The sequence below is a fragment of the Ambystoma mexicanum genome, chromosome 5q (assembly GCF_040938575.1).
Source record: "Ambystoma mexicanum isolate Mex_15411 chromosome 5q, UKY_AmexF1_1, whole genome shotgun sequence".
NCBI lineage: Eukaryota > Metazoa > Chordata > Amphibia > Caudata > Ambystomatidae > Ambystoma > Ambystoma mexicanum.
Window position 1 is genome coordinate 34173416 of NC_090933.1, and position 24433 is coordinate 34197848.

A 24433-nucleotide genomic window follows, 5' to 3' on the forward strand; every position below is an offset into this window, starting at 1 on the left:
ATCCTAATTGAATGGTGGACAAAATGTCACTCTGAGTCGTCCAGGCCTCCAGCCTGGCAAAGACAGCACGACCGAAGATCCTGAAAAGGGAACCTATATGATTCTGGAAAGTCCCTCTCCGTCCCTTTTTATGAATGGACTGAATCAGAGCAGAGGCCCATGAAGAGGGTACAGCACCCCCAACATTGATAACATCAAAACCCAAAGTCAAAATATGAGCCCACAGGGGTTTACCTCATATAAAAAGAGGTCATCAAGTTATTGTCCGGACCTGGCGCCCTATTTGCATTCGGACCTTTTATAGCTAAAGATATTTCCTCCACTGTAAAGAGGGGCATAGAAACAACATCCCTAGACAAGCGTAACGCATGGGAATCTAGTGGGGGCGGGGGCGAAAAGTGCTCTAATCCAAGCTGATCAGGCATCATGGTGACCAATCCACAAGGTTTATATTTATAGAACGACCATAGTTTGAAATTTCCCAGAACAGTTTCAAATCATTATTCGCAGAGGCGGATACCACATCATGCCAAGCCGCATTCGTAATCTCAGCTTTTCTGTGTGCCAGAGGTTTTTTTATAGTGAGCGCTAGCCTCAGTAAAATTGAATCTAGAGTAATCTGGGTTCTGTTAGAGAATTCATTAGCTGAGGAATGTGTTCAGTATTTTCAGTGTGCAGTTTACCATTTGATACCAACACTTAGGATTGGGGGGGGTAAATAGAGTGGGTTCAATTTGCTTAGGCCACGAAAATGCCGGTAGCCGCAGGTGCATGAAAATAGTCAGGTTCAGAAAATAAAGCAAAATCAAAAGTTGAACATGAAGGAAAGATTCGTAGTGCGCAGGGCAATGTAACAGAAGTGAGATGGTCCTTGAAAATAAATACTCATGGTTCATGCAAAACAGGAGGGAAAGAAGGATAAACTGAAATGCAACATTTTTACTCTGGGCCGTAGGATGTTGTGCTAAGCGGGATACTGTCCGAAGGTCGCCAAAGCCGGGGGCTGGTAAATTACACAAGCCCATATGGGAGGTGGTGACAGATGACACCATGGAATAGATGTGAGAAATGCTAAAGAAAACATATAGAAACAAATGGAGGAGGCAGAGATGAATGAAGGGTTTGAAATAGTGGGAGAACAAAGGGGGGTGGGTTTTTTCTTTCCAGGCTGGAGCTTTGGCGAGGCTAGACTCAGGGGGTGCCAATCAGTGTCAATGGCGGGGCTGGCAATAGCTGCACAGGGCGTTTGTTGATGCCTGTGGTTCGACTCTGTGGAAGTGTTCTGGCAAAGTCAGGCTGAGGTGTACCTACTTGCAGGAAAGGATATTGCAAGCCAAGGGCGGGACAACCTTTCTAAAAGCCAAGAGACAAGAGTCAGTTGGATGGTAAGTATAAGACAGAGGGATACAAATTAGAACCCCTTCTGCAGGTTAACTGGCAGGGTATCAGATTGGACACGAAAGGCAAAACTTCTTTGATCTTTACAGTACCAAAAGATTAATGAAGTAGGCTGAATTCAAAGTCTTGAATGAGAGCGTGTCCCTTTAGTGCATAATTTGACGAGCCATCCAATGAGAAGTCAGAAAGGGAGAGTAACAGAGAACTGAAATCCTAATGCTTTTATATTGCTGTTGCAACACATGAATACAGTGTATGTGTGTTTTGCATTTGTGCTCAACAAATGACATAATAGAGTTTTAACGTTTCTTGCTGATGAGATTGAAGTGCCTAACTGAAAGAGTGTTGTGGTTCTTATTGTGTCTAGAGCCTGTTCTTTTCTTGCATCTAGAGGTAAATGAGCATTATGAATGAAAGGCACAGTACTAAGCCCGATGGGGCATAGCTAAAACCCTGAGGCGAGATAAAAGTTAGCAAAAAGGAAGAATCACACTATTTCTTCGTACAGTCCTTCTAATAGCCTAGATGTTCACGTTAGTACAATATGAGTTAAACCAGCACACCTGGTCCAACCTTCTCTGCTCTCGTTCAGTGATAGTGAATAGATTCGAAACATTGGAAATCAAAATCGAGAACTTGGCCAAGTTAACAGTCAGGTCATCCCTCCTGCCTAATAAAATGTTAATCTCCAAATTTGTTAGTATAATTTCCTTCAGCATTTTACCATATTTCATTCATTATTATTAAACTTTTCAAACAATGCTGTACATAGCTGTCTGTAAAGGACTGATCCCACATTGAATCGCTGCAATGTTTGCTTTCAACGTGAAGTATGTCTATTCATGCAAATGTGCAAATATGTGATTTTATTAAATAAAGAGGAGTCCCAGTTGGGATCCCTATAAAATTCACTCTGGAGTCTGCGTCCCTTAGTGATCAAAGAACTCAGGGTGTAGCCCATCTCCTGTTAACAGCAATTTTAATTTGGCAGGTTCAGCACCCCTCCCTATTCAGGTGGACTGGTGAGTGGGGGTGGTGGTATCCATGAGAGCTGCCTCTGCTCCTGGGAAGGGAAGAGTACAGCATTGCACGGAGCAGGGCTGGGAAAAAGGGCTACTTAGGGATGACATGGTTATTCAGTTTTCTCAATAAGGCTCATTTGCAGGTTGGCACACATGGTATATGTAGCACAGGCAGGAAAATGTCTAAGAAAAAAAATTGACAGCCTCCGGCAAAGCAATAGGCAAGCTTTTCCACCCCCTATCTCTAGGGTGATCACTGCTCTATCAAATGTAATTAACCTCTAACTCCTTACTGCAACATTCATATGCCCCTCCCTGTGTCTTTCTTTATCTGGTAAGCCTTCTTTACTAAGCGTGTGGTCTTGCTACTCAATCAGTATGTGAATTATATATATCACAATAGCTTTCTGCTTCTTAATGTCTCATCACCTATCCCAGCATCTACCCGAGTGGCTGGCCACCAGTTTCTAGGCTTTGGATCAGAGGTGTCTCAATCTATCTTTTTCCTAAATCCTAGCCTCTCTCAATCTATGACTCACTGGCCTACTGCTATGCTGTTTTCTAAGTTTCTCTTAGCTTGGCTTTATAGCCAGCAGGACACTGTTTTACCTTCCTCTCTAGGTTGCAGTAGCAATCTCTACTGTCCCTTCTTTGCAGATTCTACTTGAAATTCAGGAATGCTGTTCTTTCTCCCAGATGAAGTCATATACTAGTAGATTTCTCCACCCTCATTTTATACTGAGGTTGATTGAAGCCATTAGCCAGGTGGTTTCCTGAATGTTGGGTCTTTTTTCAGCTAGTATCCCCACTCTTGATTGTGCTGTCCTAGGCAGGTTTGTCTCCCTTTATCTTTTCCTAAGTTTTCCCTCTTTCCACAATCAAGGGTCACTGCCAGTGTGTTTTTCGCAAAGACTCTGCAGGCATATGCTTTAAATAGAGGGCTGCCCTCTTAGAGTCAGGCTGTCTCAAGACAGTCGCTGCCAAATCCTGCAAAGGCTCCATGATGACTCTGTCATCTTCAACTTGAGAGATCTCTGCCATTAGATGTTCATCACTCATGAATGAACCCTGCTGGAGTATACCCTTCACCTTTGCCTGCAAAGGTGGGTCTGTGAATACCCATTCTCAGTAGTCTCTAGGCAGATTTGTTCCGCTATTGTCTGCTCTCATTTCTTTTTCATGGGACCAAGTAAATGGTTTGTGGACCGAGCTATTAACGTTTGTAAGGGCGTGGACATTGAGTGTGACTGAAGAAGGAACCATGCAGGGAGGGATTGGAGAGCTCTATGAGGTCCACTGAGTTCCATCTCCAGGGGTTACATCATGGAGCAGCTCTCCCTGGCTCCCAGAGCTCCCTAATGGCTATGAAACATTTGAGCGTTACAACGGCCTAAGGAACAGATCACCCACCTCAAATCACTTCAAGGATACAGGTCATGATAAAGCGGTCCTGAGCATGCGCAAAAACAGCCCCAGCCATGGTGGCAACAATCTGTCCACACTAAAATGTTTCTAGCCAGGATGGCACACCACTGTGCCAGAGCCCAGATCCATAGAACCAGTGTGATCAAGGAATGTCAAAACACAAAGCCACCTTCAATTTGTATGAAGGCCATCTGAGATAGGTAATCTACATGTATTACAACAACACTAGAACCGCTAATTCACATGTCTATGGATCTGCCACTCATAAGAAAATGCAAGTGTGCCCAAGACAGCCCACTTTGCTGCTATGACAATCCATGCCAAACACAACACAACAGGCATCAGTGAATGGATCAGCAGAGCAAACACACTTCTGCTTGTACCATCTACTTACCAGAATATACTTCACGGACAGCTGTAAATTACTTTAAAAGTTACCATTCCTGCATCTACTCCTGCTTCATAGAAAAGATTCCTATCATACCCTATTTCTGGTGTGCTTCATAAGGTTGAAAAAATCACCTGGGCCTTCTGATGGGCTCAATAGGGTTCAGAAGAATGACAAGTTGTTATTATTATTGTATTTATTGACAGTGGTGGATTCTGAGTATAACAGAGATTTGGTTTACTTTCATGAGGACACACTGGGTGTGACAACTGCAGAAAGTACTTTGGGGGATGCCAACTGCAGCGAATACTGCAGGGATGAACAACTAACCATTGTTATTATGACCTTTGCTGCAACTCAGCCTATCTTCTCTTAATTAATAATTGTTTCCACCCTTATTAAAAAGAACTACTGTCATATTTCCAATCTTCATATTCTGGAACTAATTGTTACCTTTCCCTGTTTCTTACCTTCTTTTGAGCTCACCACCTGTTCTATGACAATCAATCTGGATTCCATCCTCAAGAAGCAGATCATCAACCCAGTGGACCCCATCCTCAACAGCCTTGAAATGCTTGCATGAGACCCCTGCGGCAGTGATTTGATCCTCCTGGATCTATCTCAACTGCAGCAAATACTGCAGGGATGAACAGCTAACCATTGTTACTATGACCTTTGCTGCAACTCAGCCTATCTTCTCTTTAAATTAATAATTGTTTCCACCCTTATTAAAAATAACTACTGTCATATTTCCAATCTTCATATTCTGGAACTAATTGTTCCCTTTCCCTGTTTCTAACCTTCTTTTGAGCTCACCACCTGTTCTATGACAATCAATCTGGATTCCATCCTCAAGAAGCAGATCATCAACCCAGTGGACCCCATCCTCAACAGCCTTGAAATTCTTGCATGAGACCCCTGCGGCAGTGATTTGATCCTCCTGGATCTATCTGCACTGTTTAAAACTGTAGAACATCCTACCCTGTTATCTCGCTTCTGTTATGCCACAGCAGCTGACTCAGCACTAGCCTTGATTTCTTCCTCGTGGAGAGGACCAATGTTTCTCCCTCTCCTTCCTTATCTATGCCTCAATCACTTTCCTGCTTAATCCCTGAAGCGCCTCTGCTCGCACTTCACTTCAATCATTAACTACAACCCCCCACATCTTCCGTCACACCATTTGTTCTACATTCTATTTCTACACTGTGAGCACACAAATTCCCCTTCACCATATAAACAACTCCAACACAACCATCACCTCGTCTTCTCCAACTGCCTGGAAGCCATTCCCGACAGGATAAAATGCTCTTGAGGGAAACTCAATGGAACAAGGCCAGCATTCCGATTTTGAACGTCCAAACTGACCTCTCATCATCTTCTTAGTGGCCACATCCATCTTAGATTTCTCCTTTTACTCCTCTCAGATATGAAAAAAAAACTTGGTTCCCAGCTTCAAGGCAAACAAAACAAACCACAATAGCAACATCCTCAACTTCCACCTTCAGACCCATATCAAACATTTCACCTACCCCTCCTTCCCTGATAAAGTCACAGTTATCAATATAAATTCTCTTCTGGGCCTGATTATGACAATATTGGCTTCGTCCCTCCATTTCCAAGTTCCACAGAAAGGGCCATGCAATCTTTCTTCCTATCCCCTCCTAGCTATCTTTATATTTGTGAAATAAAGATGCCTCACAGGAGCATCAAAAGGCAATCTTGTTTATTGACATTAAATTAGTCAAACAGCCGCCAGCCAGCCAGTGACCATCAGCTAACAGTGCCAACGGATTCTCCTGGAACCCCTCTACATCACAGGAGGTGGCTCATATACATTCCGCATTCCACCATGCCATCATCACCTTCCAATGTCTCCCAGACCCATGATACAACACACCTCCCTTCCTCACATACCACCATTCACACATATTTGTATTTTTTCACTTGACCACCCCTAATCCTCACAGCCACTTTCATTACTTGATCAACTTGTACCGGCTCACTATAAAAAAGAATCACCTTTCTTCATCGCCACCACTTTTTATCCTTACCCAATCACCACACATACATCCATAAATATGTACCGTTTTCTTTCATTGACATTTCACAGCCTCTCCTATTCACTCTTCTTCTCACATCTTCAACATCCACCTCAGACGCCCTTCCCCTTTCAAGCCACAGGGGGCAAATTATTGTATTTCCCTTTCTTCCCCTCATCATCTCAAACAGACTTACTCCAGTAACCAAATGACATCCTGGGAGCACACACATTCTCCTTCACTGCCTCCTATTCTTGCCACACACACCAGCCAATATTATTGCATCCATAATGCACCTATTTACCCTTTCAACAGCCCTATTACTTTCTGGATGATAAAGAGCCATCCTCTTGTGTACAATTCCACACCTATGTAAGAACTCTCCCATAACGTTTCCCACATACCGACTACCATTATTGGTCAGGATGCTCCCTGGATAGACTTCCCAGTCGAAAATCTCTTCCAAAATCTCTCTCATCACCATGGTATTACCTTCTCTCACAATCTCAAAATCAACCCAACTTGACAGAAGATGCAGCACCACCACAATAAATTTACCATGCCTACAGCCAACATCCACTGGACCCAAAACGTCCATTGCTAACTCGTCCCACACACCTTTTGGTGCCGCCACTGATCATAGGTTGAGCAGTTGCCTTCGTATCCTTACCAGCATTCTCGCATTCCACACAATTCTCCAGCCTCTTCTCTATCGTTTTTATCAAAACCCAGCCACCAGTATCCTTTCTCAATACAGCTTCGGTCCTTGTAATCCCTATATGCCCAGCATGAGCAATATCCATGTTTCTCCCTTAACACTCTAGGCACTACTACTCTAGGCCAATTATATAGAAACCTCCCTCAACACTTCACTTTTCTCTCACCTGCAAATATGCTTTCGCCTCATGCCTTAATCTCCATTTTTGCATCCATCTGATTCCACACACCTTGCACTGCACACAAAACATCATTATCTTCCCTCATTGCTCATTCTCAATCAGCCCTACCAATAGCACTTTCATGTGGCATAAACACTTGCTCTCCCAACTCCTCCCTCACACCTTGCTCCTTACCACCTAACCGAGATAAATGGTCTGCCAAGACATTTTCCCGTCCAGTTATCACGCCCATCACAAAAGCATGACTATGCATCCTCGCTACCCAACAGGCAACTCGCCTTGACACTTTCTAAACCTTTTGCCTTCAAACACCACTTTTAAAGGTCTGTGCTCCCTTCTCAAAACAATTCTGCACCCCAAACTAACATTTTAAAACTTCTTCACAGCCCAATGACATGCTAACGCTTCCTTCTCCAATACAGAATATCGCTTTTCCGGTCCTTGCAAAACCCTTGAGGCATACACAATCACATTTTCCTCACTATCTCTAACAATCTGTTTCAGTAGCGCTCCAATGCCCACATCACATCTACCATTATTACTGGCTTCCGACTTGTATCAAATTGTTCCAAAACCTTTGCCATATCAATCTTCTTTATTGCTTGAAATTCCCTTTCGCAATTGTTGTTCCATGCAAACTCCTTTCCTCAACAACGTCCTCATTTCTGATACTTTGTCCGTAAACATTTGCACACATTTTTGGTAAAATTCTATTGTACCCAGAAATAAGTGCAATTCCCCTTTTGTTTGTGGGATTGCAATCTTATTAACGCTATCAACCATCTCCTTGGCTTCACACCATCCCTGGTAATCTCGTGTCCCAAATATTTTACTGATTCCTTTTGGAATACACACATTTCCTTCCTCAGCTTCATACCCATTTCCTACAATATATCCATCACCCTTCCTAGTGTTTTCTCATGCACCTCCAATGCCTCTCCACAAATTAAAATGTCATCCTGGAAACAATAATCTCCTTTTTCCCCATCAAACAATTTGTAAATAAATGTTGGAAATATGGAAAATGCTAAAACTTAACCAAATGTCATTCGACAAAGCTGGTAAATACCTTTTGTGTGCCACAAAGCAGTTAATTTTCTCGACGGCGGTTCCAACTCCACCTGATGGTAGACAGGAGCTAGGTCTAGCTTTGTAAAACTCTTCCCTTTCCCAATCATGGGCAACATTTCCGGCATGTTTGGCAGGGGATGTCTCTCAACCAGACACATGTTCACTTGTACATCCATTCTACACTGTTCGCCCTTTCTGTTATCCTCCTGCTGCACAATCTGTTTAATGCTTCCCTCACTCCTCCGCACAATACCAACAGAATAGGACATTTTGCTGCAACAGGAACGCTGCCCCAGTCAAAACAATTTCATGCTTCATCCTTTTAACCTTTCCTACACCTTTCGTAAATACTGACCTATTGCTCTCAACATCACTTACAATACTATTCATTTCCACATGGAGAACTTGATCACTAGTATTGTGATATAGTTGTATGAATAATTTCTTCTGCTCATGCCATCCTAGCAATGTCACTCCCTTCTTAGTTGCATACACTTCCTTTCCTTGAATTCTAAATCTGCCACAGAGTAACCTAGCAGTTCTACTCTATCAATATTATACCCACCCGGTCTTACATCCGGTCATAGCAAATATCCAACACTTTCCAGTAACACACTCAAAAGCATCCTTTGACATTAGCGATACCTTTGCACCAAATCTGCCATCATGTTTACCCTTCTTCCATTCACTCAAATTTCAGCTTCCTGACTTTTACAGTCCTCATCACACTCTTGTTCACTAACCATATTTACAGTGACCATGGCAACATTTTCTTCCCCATCCTCATCAGAAGAATCATGTCCTTCGCCATTTCAAAATAATACACTTTTTCTAGGCAGATAAAAATTCCCTTGGAAGTTCTTGCAACAATTCCTGAAATGTTCCCATCTCTTGCACTTCAAGCTATTTATTTTCCTTCTCGGACATACTGGCACAGCTGCCATATGGTTATTGCTCCGACATCTGAAACACAAACGTTCCTCCCCCAAATGTGCTCTTCCTCCTTTCTGTGCAGCACATTCACCCTTGTATCTCTTGCACCCCTTTATTCTCCTTTTGGGGTTTTCATCAGAACCAATCTTGAGCACTTCTGGAATAATCTCTTTGCATTCTTATTTGGCCATCTTCGCTACACATGCCTTTGAATTCTCCACTCTCTTAGCAATGCTAATAACATACTCTAAATTTGGATTATCTTTCAACCACAATTCCTCACAAATTCTATTATTGCTGCAAATATACATTGATCTCTAATGTGTTCATTACAGGCTTCCCAAATCTACAAGTCAAAGCCAAATGATGAACGGCTGTAATGTATTCTTCCACATCATCCGTGGAATCTTGGAAGTGCACCCCAGAATTGTAGCATTCCAAACTTGTACTTCTCTTAGGGTTGAAATGAGCGTTCAACTTTAACATAGCAATTTCCTGTTCATCCATGTCATCTGTATCCACTGTATCAGCTATATCCAGTAAAGTCTTGAATATTCGTTTGGCCAAATGTCCCAAGAAATGCATCAACATCAACAGCAATATCTTCTTGGTGGGCCTGGAGACGCCATGAAAATATTCGGTCATGGTACACTTTGCATGGCCATGGCTTCAGTGCGAAGCTCGCCACCAGTGAAAGGAAGATGCCTCAGGGGAACATCAAAAGGCAATCTTGTTTATTGACATTAAATTAGTCAAACAACAACCCCCAGCCATCTAGTGACCATCATCTAACAGTGCCAACTGATTCTCCCGGAACCTCTCAACATCACAGGTAGCGCATATACATTCCACATTCCTCCAGGCCACCACCACCTTCCCATGTCTGACAGACCCACGATACAACACATTGATCAACTATGTGATGACTTCGCAAACATCCACTATCTTCCGGTTTCCAAGAGAACTAAGGTTTAGTCTTTGCCTCGATTACTACCTTTCTACCATCATAGCACCAAAAGAGCACATCATTGGAGTACAATGCGCTAAATGAATGCCCAAAAATGGACCAATAAATGATATCTGTAAAATGGTTTCACCATACAACAAAGGCGCTACACATTATTATTACGACACCTATGTTACCCAACCTCACTAGGCACAGTTGTACAATTAATTACAAGGATGAGACAGCTGAACTGGCAAGGGGACCGATTGTAAAGTTTGTCTGTGTACTGTCATGATCCTACAACACACAATCAAATGATTTTACCTTAGGTATTCACTTTAAGGTTATGACAACCAGCTGCCTATCTAAAAAACCATTTGGAAGGGTACACATTCTGCATGTTTCACTAGCATATATCTCAGAACTTAATGATTTGATTGCACAACTGCACAGATAATACTGCTCCTGCATTAGTAACTTTTACTTTTGTTAAATTGTGAGTCTTCCCCCGTGTGCTTAAATGGAAGGATGACACAGAAAATGGCGCTTTTCTGCTAAAACCACCAACCTTGTCTTTGGTACCTTGAACTTTCAATCTGATTGAAGTTGAAGCATTGAGAGACTTACACTTACCGCCTGATGCAGGGTAGACAACAATGTTGGCAGAGCAGATATCAGTTCACTACATCCCTGGCATGTGGCGACCTGGATAAACTGAGCCAAGGGCTGGAGGAAGAAAGATGTCATATTATTATTATTATTATTATTATGGTATTTATTGTGCGCAGACCTAGCTTCGAGAAGCAACAGAGCACTTTACAGAGGTAGACACCAATACAGATACACAACAAAGCGCTTTACAGAGGTGTACAATATTACAGATGCATAATGGAGTGCATTTCAGTAGTAACAACTGAACAGATATACAACCGGATGTAGCATACAGAGAGGGACAGAGGAGGGGTACAGCTGTACTGGGTAGCGGGGAGGGGCGGAAGAGCATCTAACGCGTCAAATGGAGCGAGGGGCAATGTGATGGCCTAGGTGTTCAGGAGGAGAGACTCCTTGAAGAGGTGGGTCTTGTGATCTTTTCTGAATTGCAGGAGTGTGAGAGCGATTCTGAAGCTGATTGGGAGGAGGTTACACAGTCTTGGGCTGTTAGGGAGAATTCTCAAAAATGTGCAAATTCCCTCCACCTTAAAGACCCCCAGCAACTTTGCTGTATTTTGAGGACTTGATATTTTTTAACCTGGAGAGATTGTGACCCTTTTTCCCACTCATGTATTTTAATGTGATTTTATACACTGTGTTTCCTTTGGCTATGGAGTCTGGCAAACTCCATAGGCATCATCTTTTACATTGTGTCACAGAGCACCTTCAGTGCAGTGACACAGGGAAGTCTTCCAGATTTCCCAAAGGTTCAACTACCTTCTCTGGGATCAAATACAGTTTCCCAGAGCAGTAAAGAGAAATTGACTTTACTTACCATTGTAACTTTCTAGACCCAGCACACCCTATCTTACAACAGAGTGCTGGAGGGGTTACCTAGTATGCCCTTTGTCTAGCTTCTTATGTCACATTTTTATGTTACCCTTTCCTCACTGAATGGCTGGTGGCAGTGGTTTCATTTGAACTACCATGGTATGTCTTTACCGCGGGCTGCATTCGCGGCTCCGGTAAAGCAACCGTGGGGCCATCTTTTTCAAAATGGCGCAGGAGCCATCTTTGACAAAATGGTCCCCAGTCTTCTTTTTTCACCAGTTCTTTGTGGAAAGGTCCTTCAAGAGATTTTCTATGCGTGCCAAAACAGGTTTTGTCTCTTTGTTCATTTCTCCTTTGGCGGGATTCAGGAGTGAAGCCCTCCTCTGGCTCCAGTGTGTCTGGGGTAGGCAGGAAGTGAGGGACATGCCCAAAATTCCCTGTGCTTAGTCTCCTAGGAGACCCAAATGCACTCTGCAGTGATTAGCTGGCTGACTGTCTGGCAAGAACAGCCACCCTGCTGGGTGAGAGACAGCTAGGCTGGAATGAATGGGAGAGAACTGAATAAAAGGCAAGTCTTTAGGCCTGGAAGGCAGAGTCGACCACTGGATGAAGGAACCGAGGAAGAGCTTGAAGAGGATGCCTGCTGCAACTCCTGGACCGTTGGTTTGCCCGGTGAAGCCCTGCTGCAGTGCCAAAACGCCAAGTTCGCATTGACAGAGAAGCCCCTGCAAGGACGACTTCTCCCTTTCAGTTAATGGGACCAATGAACTCCAAAGTAAGCCACCTGGACATCCATCTCAGAGCTGGTTGAATTTCCACAGAGTTGCTGCTGGAAACCGTACAGCCAGGGAGAGGAACACCAGATTATGTGCGTTGCTTGTAAGCTGGCTTAGAGCTTTTGGAAGATCCTCCGGACTCCCAAGAAGCAAGACTGCCCAAGCCTGAGCTGCCTCAACAGAGTGCGGAACCCCAGAAGCAGGGAAAGTCCATCTCAACAGCCAGGAACCGCAGTGTTGCTATTTGCGGTAGACGTGAGGAGCTGAAACACGAAACAGCCACTGAAAGTGAAGTTTGCTGGTTGCAAGTTTTGACAGTCCCAGTGCCTTGCAGGAGTCCCTCGATGTCCTCCCTCTTGTCTCCACGACTGAGGCCCAGGAACAGTGAGATCTGCAAAGCTGCACAGGAACAGAAGTGCTCAGCTGCATCTTTTCTTCATTGCTAAGGTACTGTAAAACAAGCCTAAGATAATTTACCTCTTAGTGTAGAGTTGCTTTGAAACTTCACAAGTCTAATCAGCTTGTGGCCCTACATTTGATTCTTGTTTTTATCAAATACTCTTAAGAACTTGTGCAAAGACTTTTCCATTTACTTCCCAGAAGTGCTTTATCCTATGCAAGACTCTAACCCATTGACTTTGGCTTAGCCTATTGAATTGAATGACTTCTAGTGCAATCTAAAAGAATTTGCCCCGCTTATGAATATTTGTGGTCTCTTGTGTTCTAATAACCTCTGCCTTTTACCAACTTCTAAAAGTATTCTAAAAGCCAACAGTAAAATATTTATGTCCCCAGCACCCGTGTTACTGAAGTCACCTGTGGGTGTGGGTTGTGTCTGTGGGCCATCCCAAAAAAGGTCTTTACTGATTTAGAAACTCAGAGTGTACAGTATTGAAGTGTATTTGTGAGTTACTATTCTGTTGCTCCCTTCGGAAGAAGGCTTTATAACTGATTGATAAATACATTAATAATTGTTTATGCAAGAAGCCTTGAGTGTAAGAGTTTATTTGAATACCTGTAACTGTGAATCTTTGTGTAACTCCACTAAAGGTCACATTTCCCCTCTAGAGATAAGCTTGGCTGCTCAACACGCTACCAAAACTGTGTAGTACAAGCTTATACCAAAGGTTGGGTTGCCTATACCTGTAGTCATAGTTATTTGTAGTGTTCCCAGAGGGTGCTGCATACAAACTCTGCCTAACAGGGGGCGTAGGCAGATAAAGGCATGTTTTCTGGTCCTTTCTTTTTTGCAGTGGCGAATTTCAAGTCTGCATGTGTCCTCGCTTATGGTGGTGGGCTGCCCTGGGAAGATGCAGAGTTTCTGCGTGAGGCAGCTGGGTGACTTGAGGGCGACTGCCTAATGGATGATGCAGCAAGACTTGAAGGTGATTTGTGTGTGCTGTGGGAGCCAGTGAAGGTCGTTGAGGGCCGGGGTGACGTGGTCGTATCTGCGTAGATCCTTGTTGATGTATGCAGCCGCTTGTAGGACACTTCTCAGGGGCAAAAGGGAGGATGATGGGAAGCGTTTGAGGGGTGCATTGCTCCCATCCAGGTGGGATAGGACCAGTGCTTGAACGGTGGATTTAAAGCTGTCCGCAGGGAGGAAAGGCTGAATTTCCACAGGAGAGAGAGCTGATACCAAGCTGTCTGCATTTTCTTAGCTATGTGTGTCTTGAAGGAGAGGTGTTTGTCGATGTGGAACCCGAGGGACTTGGCACAGGAGGTGAGCTCAGATGTGAAGCCGTCAGAGTTCAAGGTTGATAGCCAGGTCTGTATGTTTGGGTGTTCGGTGTCAAGGCATAAATTCGTTTTCAAAAATTGATTAGCAGAGTTTGCTAATTAAATGTTTTTTGATTAGCAAACAGACACATTTGATTAGCAAATTTCTGCTAATATTGTTAATGTCACAAGACATTATTTGTAGCCAAGACCTGAAATGAGCAACAATACAGTAGTTATGAGTACCGCTGAAATAAGATATTAGTGAGAGTACATTTCAGCTAGACCTACAGGTCGAGTAAATTAGTTTACCTATTCAGTCTAAGAGAAATGCACTCGACCCATAAGAAAGGATGACAACAAATTTAAAATGTGATTTCTGTAAAATGGTGCATGTTACTACAAACCCACTTTATGTTTGGCACACTGCTGCCCCCCAGAGGCCAGCCATGCACAGTGAAACTATAAATTGATATTTACTGCAAACAAAGTAAATGTTAAATAAAAGTTTCAAACTTCTCTTGTAAATGCTACTTGCCCTTCATAAAATCTACTAGACTATGCGAGTGGGCGAAAAGACTGAAGAGCCATAGATGATGTAAAATGTAAAAGGTTAGCTGCGTGAATGGACACAAATTGCTATGATAAAAAAGGCTCTGAAAACAAGTTTGGCCAGTTGTCTCCCACAGGTGGTAATATATAATACAATCGTAAGCATAAAGCAATGCGAGAGCTCTGGAGGCTAACTACAGTGTTTGGTATTGCAGTAGATCTGCAGATGTACAGACTGGATTGAACTATTGATCACTACTTTGCATAAGCATCTAGTTTGCTTTGTATATTGATTATGTAATAGGTAAGAAAGAGACTAAGCAGAGTGGATCGTCTAACAGCCACAGAAATGGGCAAACTAGGTGGAAGATTATAGTCTTTGGTCATCTCACTTTCAGGGTAACTGGTATAAAGCAACAGCGTGATTAGATAGAATGTCAAGGAGTATGGTTCGCTCATGGGTTAAGCACCAGTTTCAAGATCTATACAACCTGCAGGTTACAGAACAAGGTTTGTCATGAAAAGCATTTGATCATTTGATCATGTGATCATGTACAGTTTCAAAAGTGTTCACTCTTCAATACGATGCATCTTTCCCAACAAAATTAAATATAGTTGACACTATGCTATTTAGATACACTAACCTAAACTGTACTGTAAAGCATGGAGATGATGCAGTGTTTTACAGTATCAACACTGTAATTATGCATTATATAACAACCTACATTTTATGAATGGAATTGCACAACTATCTTTAAAAAAGAAAGTTGACACATACATCTTTTTTTCCAGACAAGATATAGAAAGAAAGCTTAATAAAAGTATCATCCTGATTACTTCTGGATTGCAATTATTTGAAAAAGAATTTCCTACCTAGCATTCTCACACATGCCTTTGGCACTCAAGAGTGGAGGAGACGATTACTCCTGCACTTTCTCTCCATTAGCACTTGAAGTGAACAGAGAAAAGAGGGTGAAGAGAGCACTGAGGGTAAGAGGAATGTAGGGCGAGCTGTGCCTTCATTGAAGAGGGCAACTTAAATAGCTAACTTTGCTACACAAGTGTCCATTTGATTAGCAAACCTACAGAATTGCATAGCAAATTGCTATGCGACACCGCTTATTTTATGCCTTGGGTGGTGCTGGTGAGGAGTAGGAATTCCGTCTTGGTGGGGTTGAGCCTCAAGTATGCACTGGACATCCAAAAATGGATCAGCGAAAGGCAGGTTTGGAGCCTATGGATGTCCTTGATGGAGCCGATCTTGATATATAGCTGTGTGTTGTCAGCGTATTGGTGGATGTGGATGTTGTGTGTGAATAGGAGGGCTGTCAGATGGGAATCAGAGTTGCAAAGCTTGGGGAAGTACTGCCATTCAATAGGCCTCGTTACAAGTTTGCCAGTTATTTCATCTAATGCCCTATACATTTACTGCACAAATATGGTGGTGTAAGGATGGTGGTAGTTCCCATTTTGGGAGTCCATAGATCTTGGAGGATTTTCTGCAAGTGGTAACTTCTCCACAGTAAATCTTTTTGGAGATGAAGTGTTGAGTTTACCTTTAGCAGAATGCAGGAGGTAAAACCTCCACTTCATCTCCAAAGTCATATCTCAGCAGTATAGAGAAACTGGGGATAAATTCCATTACTGCCCAAAAAGTAGTGGTAACACAAATATGGACGAAAATGTACAGCATCACCAAACTTGTCATGAAGCCCAATCCTACAGTGCCTGGTGGCACATGCATATAGCTAATTGTTTCTGCATTTGTGGAAGTGAGAGGATTATTTCTTCACCTTCACAAAACCTCTTTGGTCGATGACTGCTTTGTTGCTACTGACTTCTCATTGAAATCAGGAGGGGGTGTGTGTAAGCTTCGGTGCATGGCAGGAAAGGTGCAACTTCAATAGCAGTGGCCACCATGCCAGCTTCCCAATAGGCTGTCAGGTGCATGCAGGAGGAAACTTTCTGAAGTGCTGCATGGGAGTGACAGGGAACTATTAGTGGAACTTTAGGGTCAGTGCAGTCACATGGAGGGGGCCAGAAACTGGTGCGGGAAAAGAGATGTTCACAGCAAAAGGAAAAGAAGACATTTGCTGATATTTAGAACCAACCACATGCCAGTGACAACACAAATAGAACCATCAACTTGAACTTGCAGAGAAGTATTACTTTACCTTGTGCAGCAAAATGTATAACTAAATACTGGACATGCATTTCACAAATGCCTTGTCTGTTGCTTCTTCCTACTCTCCACTTGCTACATCCTCTCAAAGCATTGCTTTGGAACATGCAGTCTTCTTTTACACTACCTCTGAATCTGTCCCAAGACACTGGGAATGAAGGCTATTGGGATACTTTGTCTACGATCCACACATGTGATCAAAGTATAGGATCCACTTACGTGATCAAATGTACACATGACAGAGTCCAAACTCACCTCGATCAGTTGAGCCGACGTGTTCCTAGGCAACCTTTGCTGCAGTTCCCTGATCTCCGCAGATATCCACAAAAGTTCTGATCCAAGCACTGCAGGCGGCAGGATGGAGGCCAATGATCCCAGGGTAATTAGAAATTGTACATTAATCTGTGGGAAGGAACAGAGGACAAATGTAATAACTAACCTATGGTGCTAGAGCCAAAGTAAAGGGTACTGGATGGGGTTTAAAGCTAACGGCACATGGAAGGTTTTTCTGACTATTGATCTTCACTTGCCAGAAGTCATCATAAGTTTGCTTTATGTATTTAGGTGTTATGCTAAAAGTAAACTAAAAGTTTAGACGTCAACTTGTTGCCCCTTAGCAGTTCTGAATCGTAACTGTATTTTGTACATTCAATCTAATCCATTGAGTAATTGTGTGTGAGTGCACATCCGTTCTGTTTTAAAGTGTGGTACTACATTATGATCAAACTGTCGATGGAGGATTTTCCCTGAAGGCGATGGAGTCAGAACTGTAGCGGCCCAGGATATTCAAGGTGATGGTGCTGCATTCTATAGGTTTGTTCAAACATCTTGTTTGATATGGATAGTCCTGCTTCAGCTAGAACAAAGGTTCTGGGGTCTATAGGACCAGGATCAGTGCTTGCAAGTGTTCAGGCCCCATACACAGTGTAGTTAGTGGATGCACAGGATTTTAGACATCATCCCCTGTCCAGCAGGCAAAGAAGCTCGTTCAGAGCATGTCTCCGGACCAAGCTAAGTCTACTGCTTGTACCTGGGTTTTCTTTGTATGCACCCCCATAAACAATATTACAGTCATCCACGTTGAACAGTGTGATCACAGCCTACAGGAGCAGGTGGACATTCCTGGGACTCGTGGTTTACGGTTGGTGTCCTTGACACGTGGAGCCTAAGGTCTAGGTTATGTATTTTCTCAGCTACATATGGGGCCTGTTCCTTTATTTATTTATTTAGATTTTTTTAATAAAGCGCCTCACGCCTGCAGGCCTAGTGTGGCTGTCATTCCAAAGGTGTGCATTATCTTCTTGCATCGCTCATACCCATAATCTGATATTTCTCCCCATGATGCATCGATGGTGACCCTTCATCGGGAAGCAGATGATACTTGCTGGTGTTTGCGACTGTTCTAAGGCTTCTTCTCCGGATCTAGATATAAATAGATCAGTGTCCAGTGATCACTCTGGACAGAGACACCATGTAGATTTTGAAGTTGAAGGGAAGCAAGAAGCTGCTTCTGCCACTTCAGTCTACCCCTTTTAAACCCAAGCGGCCATACCAATGCTATGCATGTCAGACTAAAATGAATCTGTGTGACTGACCCAACCTCCAACTTCCGGATCTGCAGGTTCATGACTGCAGTTTCCCCATGTTTTTTTATTTTTTATTTATCCCTTTCACATCCTACCTTCATTGGGGATCACCTCATACCCACTGTTTCCCCCACCCTCATCAACTTGGCCCTACAACCACTTATTTATTCCTTTTTTAATTTGATAATGTTATAATGTTACAAGAGTGCATTTTTCCAATTGTGTTCATTAAAATGCTATTTCATTACATACTGTCAGGATTTTAGTAGCATCCGCTCTGAGACCCTATGGAAGAACATAACACTGTTTGCTGTTTAAGGATGGAGCCAGCCATAGTTGGTAGGCTGTGGTTGGAAGTAAAGGATCAGATCCACTTTATGGACATTTTGGATTCCTCTGGCTAATCCGAAGTCAATCATGGAGGATTCCTTGACCAGCTGTGTTGTGGGTCACAGGCAGGGCTACCAGAATCTTGAGCTTAAATGATATATGCTGCAGTGTCAGGATTGTGCTCACTTAAGAGTCTGAGGTTTAAAATAACGTCATTTCATGATACGCCAGCGTGCCGCGAGACATGTGCAGCTATGGGGAAGGAGAAAGAATGTATTTTCTAAGGACTTGTACGTGAGTAATGCTCGAGGATCACAATAAGCATTGCTTGTACTCTGCCATTGTTTAAAAATGGTGGAGCTCCTCTGTGGAGGACGCATGGTAAAATAGAGGTTTATTCTGTGACCACTTAGCCCTGGCTAAAGTTGTAATCACTACTTTACATTCCTCACCCTTATTTACTCACCACAACATCCTCGGGCGTGGTATGGGATTTGTTGTCATTGTAGAATAATTTGGAGGTCCAGTACCCAGAGCGGAAGAGTGGGAGCAGCAAGCGATCATGTGTGGATGGTGCCAGTTTTGCTAAGCTTGACAGTGCTGTGAAAAAAAAACAGAAGGGCTATGAGGGACTGGATTGATGATTGTGATTCTCACTCCAGCCTTTGTGCTAGATCCAGATGCCTAAGCGCCGCAAACATTAATATTTACCTTCATAAAACTAAGAAAGATCCACCGCTACAAGACCCAATGCGGGTGTTTAGGTTCTGCATGCAACATTCCACTTCATCAGGTGGCATTTGTACAACTAATGATTCATAACTTCCTAAAGACGTTAATACGACAAAACCATAAAAGGATATAATGGGATAGTAAACACTGTGACTGCATTTTTTGGGGATTTGGCTCTTGTTTTATATGTCAAGCTTATAAAAGAAATAGAGGCAGAATTTCCTTGCTGCAGGTTTCCTGAGTTTTTTAAAATGCATATAAAATTAAATTGGATCTAAATCAGTGGATTGGACTGGTGATAATCAGCTTCTTCCAGTTAGAATTGGCCAGAAGCCTAAACTGAGAGACTATGGGCCTCATTATGAGTTGATCCATCCGGAAATAAAGTGCTGATAACAACGTATACTGTCACCTTTCTGGACCAGCGAACTCCAAGTCTGCTGATAGGGGCTCTAATCAGGCTCCTACCGGCATTTAAATGCCTGAATCATTGGTATGTCAGGTGTCAGACACAGTACAGTAGTTTTACGGTATCAGCCAGAATTGCCGGTGAGATACCGGGGAACTCAGAACGAGCCTCATATTAGTGTGTCCCAGTTGTGTAGAGAAAACTTTTTTTTAATTAAGAACCAAAAAAAACCTCAGTAGTAGTATAATACAGAGGGCGGACCACAAAGAACATGCGATTGTGAAGAAAGACATATGCAGCAGCTAAATTGTAATTAATCCACATCCAGAATCAGAGTGTCTGCCTTCCGCTCCCATTTCCCCCCTCTCTGTACATGTTTTGCATCATATTACTTCGTACAACATAGCATCCAGGTGATATGACCAATGGCTTTGAGGCTATTGACACTGGGATTAGGCAATGACACGCCTGTGTTGCTTACTTTGTAGACACTTGAAGTCATGCTGTCAGTATAGGCATTCTTGAGATAAGAAGCATTGCCACTATATATAGCCATATCCATATACACAGGCATAAACATATACTGACATCATCATCCATCCACCTCCATTATCAGGTTGAGGCTCGGCATTGTTTGTGTCAAAGTCTCATCCCTGCCCCTATATAGCCATATCCATATACAAGGCATAAACATACACCGACATCACCATCCACCCACCTCCATTATCAGGTTGAGGCCCGGCTGTTTGTGTCAAAGTCTCATCCCTGCCCCAGGCATAGGGTGTGTGCACTTCATTCTAACTTATGTCGCCAAGCCTTCCTAGATATAAGAGTCTACCAATTCCCAGAATTGATCTGCCTGTTGTGAGAAACCTGTGGGTATCCTCACTCCTACTCCCCCTGGATCCTCTTCTTAGGTGGCCAGGGAAAGGCCATTGCTCTTGGATCCCGACCCTGGGGGTGGAGAAGCGAGGGAGGATCACCTGGGTGGGGGTTCCTTGGGGATTGGGAGTGGGGTGCCCATAGGTGAGACATGGTATCCCCTTTCCCTATTTATGGCCAACCTAAACCTCGCCCGACCTTTATAGGTTATTGTAAAACCGGTCCCGTCGTTTTCCCACATTTGACCTCTGACAGTACTGAGGCGACTAAGAGTAATGAGCACTAAGACTTAATTTCCCCACTGCTACTGGGACGAAGAAGAGGCCTCCAGACTGCTTTACAAGTTAGGCATGTCCCTTTAACTATGGTCAGGCAAGCCCAATTGGAAATCCACACCTGCAACCTGTGGTTGCAGGTGTATAAAGGGAGACCCATGGAACAGCACAGCAGAGAGAGCAACAGGGAGGCCTGTGTGGGAGTAACCAGCATGTGGCCCGTATCGTGAGGGGGCAGCCACAGTGGGACCTGACAGGAAGCCAGGACGCCGGCCGTGTCCCAGACAACATGTGGAGACCAAGGCAAATCGAATTGTTAGGCTGCCACAGGTGTGGTAGTCTCTGTTGTCCAGACGAAGCAGCAGATTAAAAGCAGCGTAGCCACCAGAGGAGGAATGCCGAGGACCAGTGAGTGGAAAGAGATGTCACTCAAAACCGGGGGCGCTCCTAGGGGCTACACCTGAACACGAAAGTGCTGTATAACCTATATTGACCACCGAATTAAATGAAAACGTGCAGTTTGGTTAAACTATGCATATTGAATTACAAACTGAATGAAAACGTGCAGTTAAGTTAAATTATGCATATTGAACTAAATGAAAACTCGAAGAAGAGTTGAATCATATACATTGAATGCCGAAAATAAATGAAACATTGAAACAAAGCAAACTACACACGTTGAATATTGAATTAAACTTTTTGAACAAAGCCAGCAGTGAATGAAAGCTAAAAGGGAACATGCCCTTTTTAAAGCAACCTATGGAAACAGCACAAGTGTGAAAGAGTGAGACACAAAGGTGAGGAATACTTAAGACCCCCTCCAAGGGAACGTTTATGAATGGATAAGGTGCGGCAAGGCCAAAGACTGTCAAAAGGTGTGTGACACATAATGATAAAGCCAAGAGGCTAATCAGGAGAAGCCAGGAGAGTGTGAACCTGCACATAATTCCACAAGTCCAACAAAGAGAAGCAAAGTGAAGGTAAATTCGGACACGGAGGCAAATACAGAATAACCTGTGTGGGCTGAAGAGCCTAGGGTTCCTGGTTGCGTGACCTTTTATGGGTTGACTTATGAAATATACCAAGAAGGAGCACTGTAAGTTGGCTGGTGAGGTAAACCAGAAGGAGGGTCAAGTTGGCCTGGAGTTGTGTTGAACTTTGAAAGATCGAAACCAATATCAATGAATGTGTTGAAGTCTTAGGGAAGGGTCCCTGAGACTGCAAATATTGTCTTGAGCACAAAGCCTCAAGAACTTTTTCTTTTGAACTGTGTTGGTTGGAACTTGGGGAAGGGAAACCTGAGGATTGTGTGGAACGGTGTTGCCTTGAAATTGGAGAAGGGAAACCCAAGGATTCATGGAACTGCTTTGAACTTGAGAAAGGTAATCTTGAGAGTATCATGGAACTTTCCTGAACATGGTGAAGAGAAGCGGAGAGCTGGAAGAAGTTCAGAACTTTGTGTTGATCACCATTTCTTTGAGTATTGACATCCCTACACGTTGTTTAGCTTTAGTTGTGAGAGCAAGGATAGGTTTTGGACACAGACTTTTAAGTTAAACCCCTTGATTGAGGCTTTCCTTAGTTTTGTTCAGGGAGGGAAATCCCAACTTAGCATAGGGCAAGTTAGGTCTTCTACCATCCTGACATTTACTTTAGTAAATCATTTTGTTATAAACTTTTAATCTGTTGTCTGTGTCTTGCTTCATGATCCCTTCACACTGTGCGAGTTAGACAGCCGCTTGTACCTGCTTCGTTCCAATGAACATAGTTTAGACAGTAGGACTGACCTTAGTGGGTTGGTTGTCTACCTTCCAGTTAAGGATGATAAACATACAGGCCATGAAAAGCATAATATCAATGAGTTTGTGTTTCAGTGGGTCCACATGCCAATCATCCCTACCTTCGCCGACTATCATGCGCCCAGGGATATCTCAACCCTAGTATCCTTTATGCACAAGATGTTTCGAAGCCCAATGTCCCAGAATGATGCAATTTGGGGGCAAGACCAGAGTATATGTCCCATGGAACCCAACCCCCCACAATGTCTCCAACATGTCAGTGAATGTGATATGATATGAAATGGCATTTGAAATGCACCTATACACACGTGTTTTAAAGCGCGATGAGGCAAGGGAGCGGGAACAGAGGGAAGATGGATACAATGATCATACTAGGCCAGGTGACATTGAGATTGCGCAAGTGCAGGGGATGGTGGATGGGGAAAGTGCAATACATAGGATCAGCAGTAAATAAATAAAAACAGTAGATAAAAGTTCGGCCAGCTAGTGGCAAGTGCAGACATAAGTGCAGACATAAGTGTCAAGAGCTGTTGGGGACTGTAGGAATACAGAAAAAGCCTCAAAGTGCAGGAGTTGCCCAGGAACAGAGTATATGTCCCATGGAACCCAACCCCCCACAATGTCTCCAACATGTCAGTGAATGTGATATGATATGAAATGGCATTTGAAACGCGCCTATACGCAAGTGTTTTAAAGCGCGACGAGGCAAGGGAGGGGGAACAGAGGGAAGATGGAGACAATGGGATCGCGCAAGTGCAGGGGATGGTGGAAGGGGAAAGTGCAATACATAGGATCAGCAGTAAATAAATAAAAACAGTAGGTAAAAGCACGGCCAGCCAGTGGCAAGTGCAGACATAAGTGTCAAGAGTTGTTGGGGACTGTAGGGATACAGAAACAGCCTCAAAGTGCAGGAGTTGCCTGGGAGGCAGTGCAGGAGTGCAGCTGGTGGAGGAGAGGACCTGGGCCAGAGATCAGAGGGTAGCCAGGTGGCCAGTGCAGTTTAAGTCAGGAATTCAGCAGGGGAAAGGAGGAGAAGAAGCAGAAACAAAGAGGAAGGTCTTGAGGTGCTCCCGGAACCGGACATGGTTCTCCTCAAGTTTCAGGGAGGCTGTTCCAGAAGGAGGCCCCAGACGAAGAAAGAGATCTACCACCAACTCGTTGCCTGATGTCATGATTCCTGCCCCTCATGTCCCCAGCCCTCCAAGATGTCAGGCTGGAGCCAGGCCACGATCACCTACATGGCCCTCAAGGGCCTCTCCATCCTTCCAAAGACCCACTTGGAGTCAGACTTGGCGCTTGTGGCACCAGACTCACTCACTCCCACAGGATAACATTGGGGATTGGACTTGTAGTGCATTGATGGGGACAAGATGGATGCCCCCACATATTTTGGTTCCCTGAACTGCATGTGCAGTCTAGTCTTTTGGGTGTGGTTCATCCCAGAGACACCTGGGATACCCAGAGACTATTTAAGCCACGCCCAGGGTGAAAAACATGCTTTGTGTTTTCTGCACCTGCAGCATGACACTCACCGTGTTCGGATCGGTCTCCAGTAGGCCTGCATCTTTCTTCTGCGCTCAGCTTCTGC

At 43.6% G+C, this 24433-nt stretch overlaps 1 protein-coding gene across 1 annotated transcript in view; it reads right to left on the bottom strand.

Moving 5' to 3' along the window:
• Nucleotides 1-24433, bottom strand: part of LOC138498547 (maestro heat-like repeat-containing protein family member 1) — a 262370-nt gene that overhangs the window by 23586 nt on the left and 214351 nt on the right. The window contains exons 8-10 of the mRNA XM_069622325.1: nt 19215-19348; nt 17088-17234; nt 10755-10847 (exon numbers count right to left, since the gene is read on the bottom strand). Coding sequence (XP_069478426.1) covers nt 10755-10847; nt 17088-17234; nt 19215-19348 — 374 coding nt within the window. The remainder of the gene's footprint in view (nt 1-10754; nt 10848-17087; nt 17235-19214; nt 19349-24433) is intronic.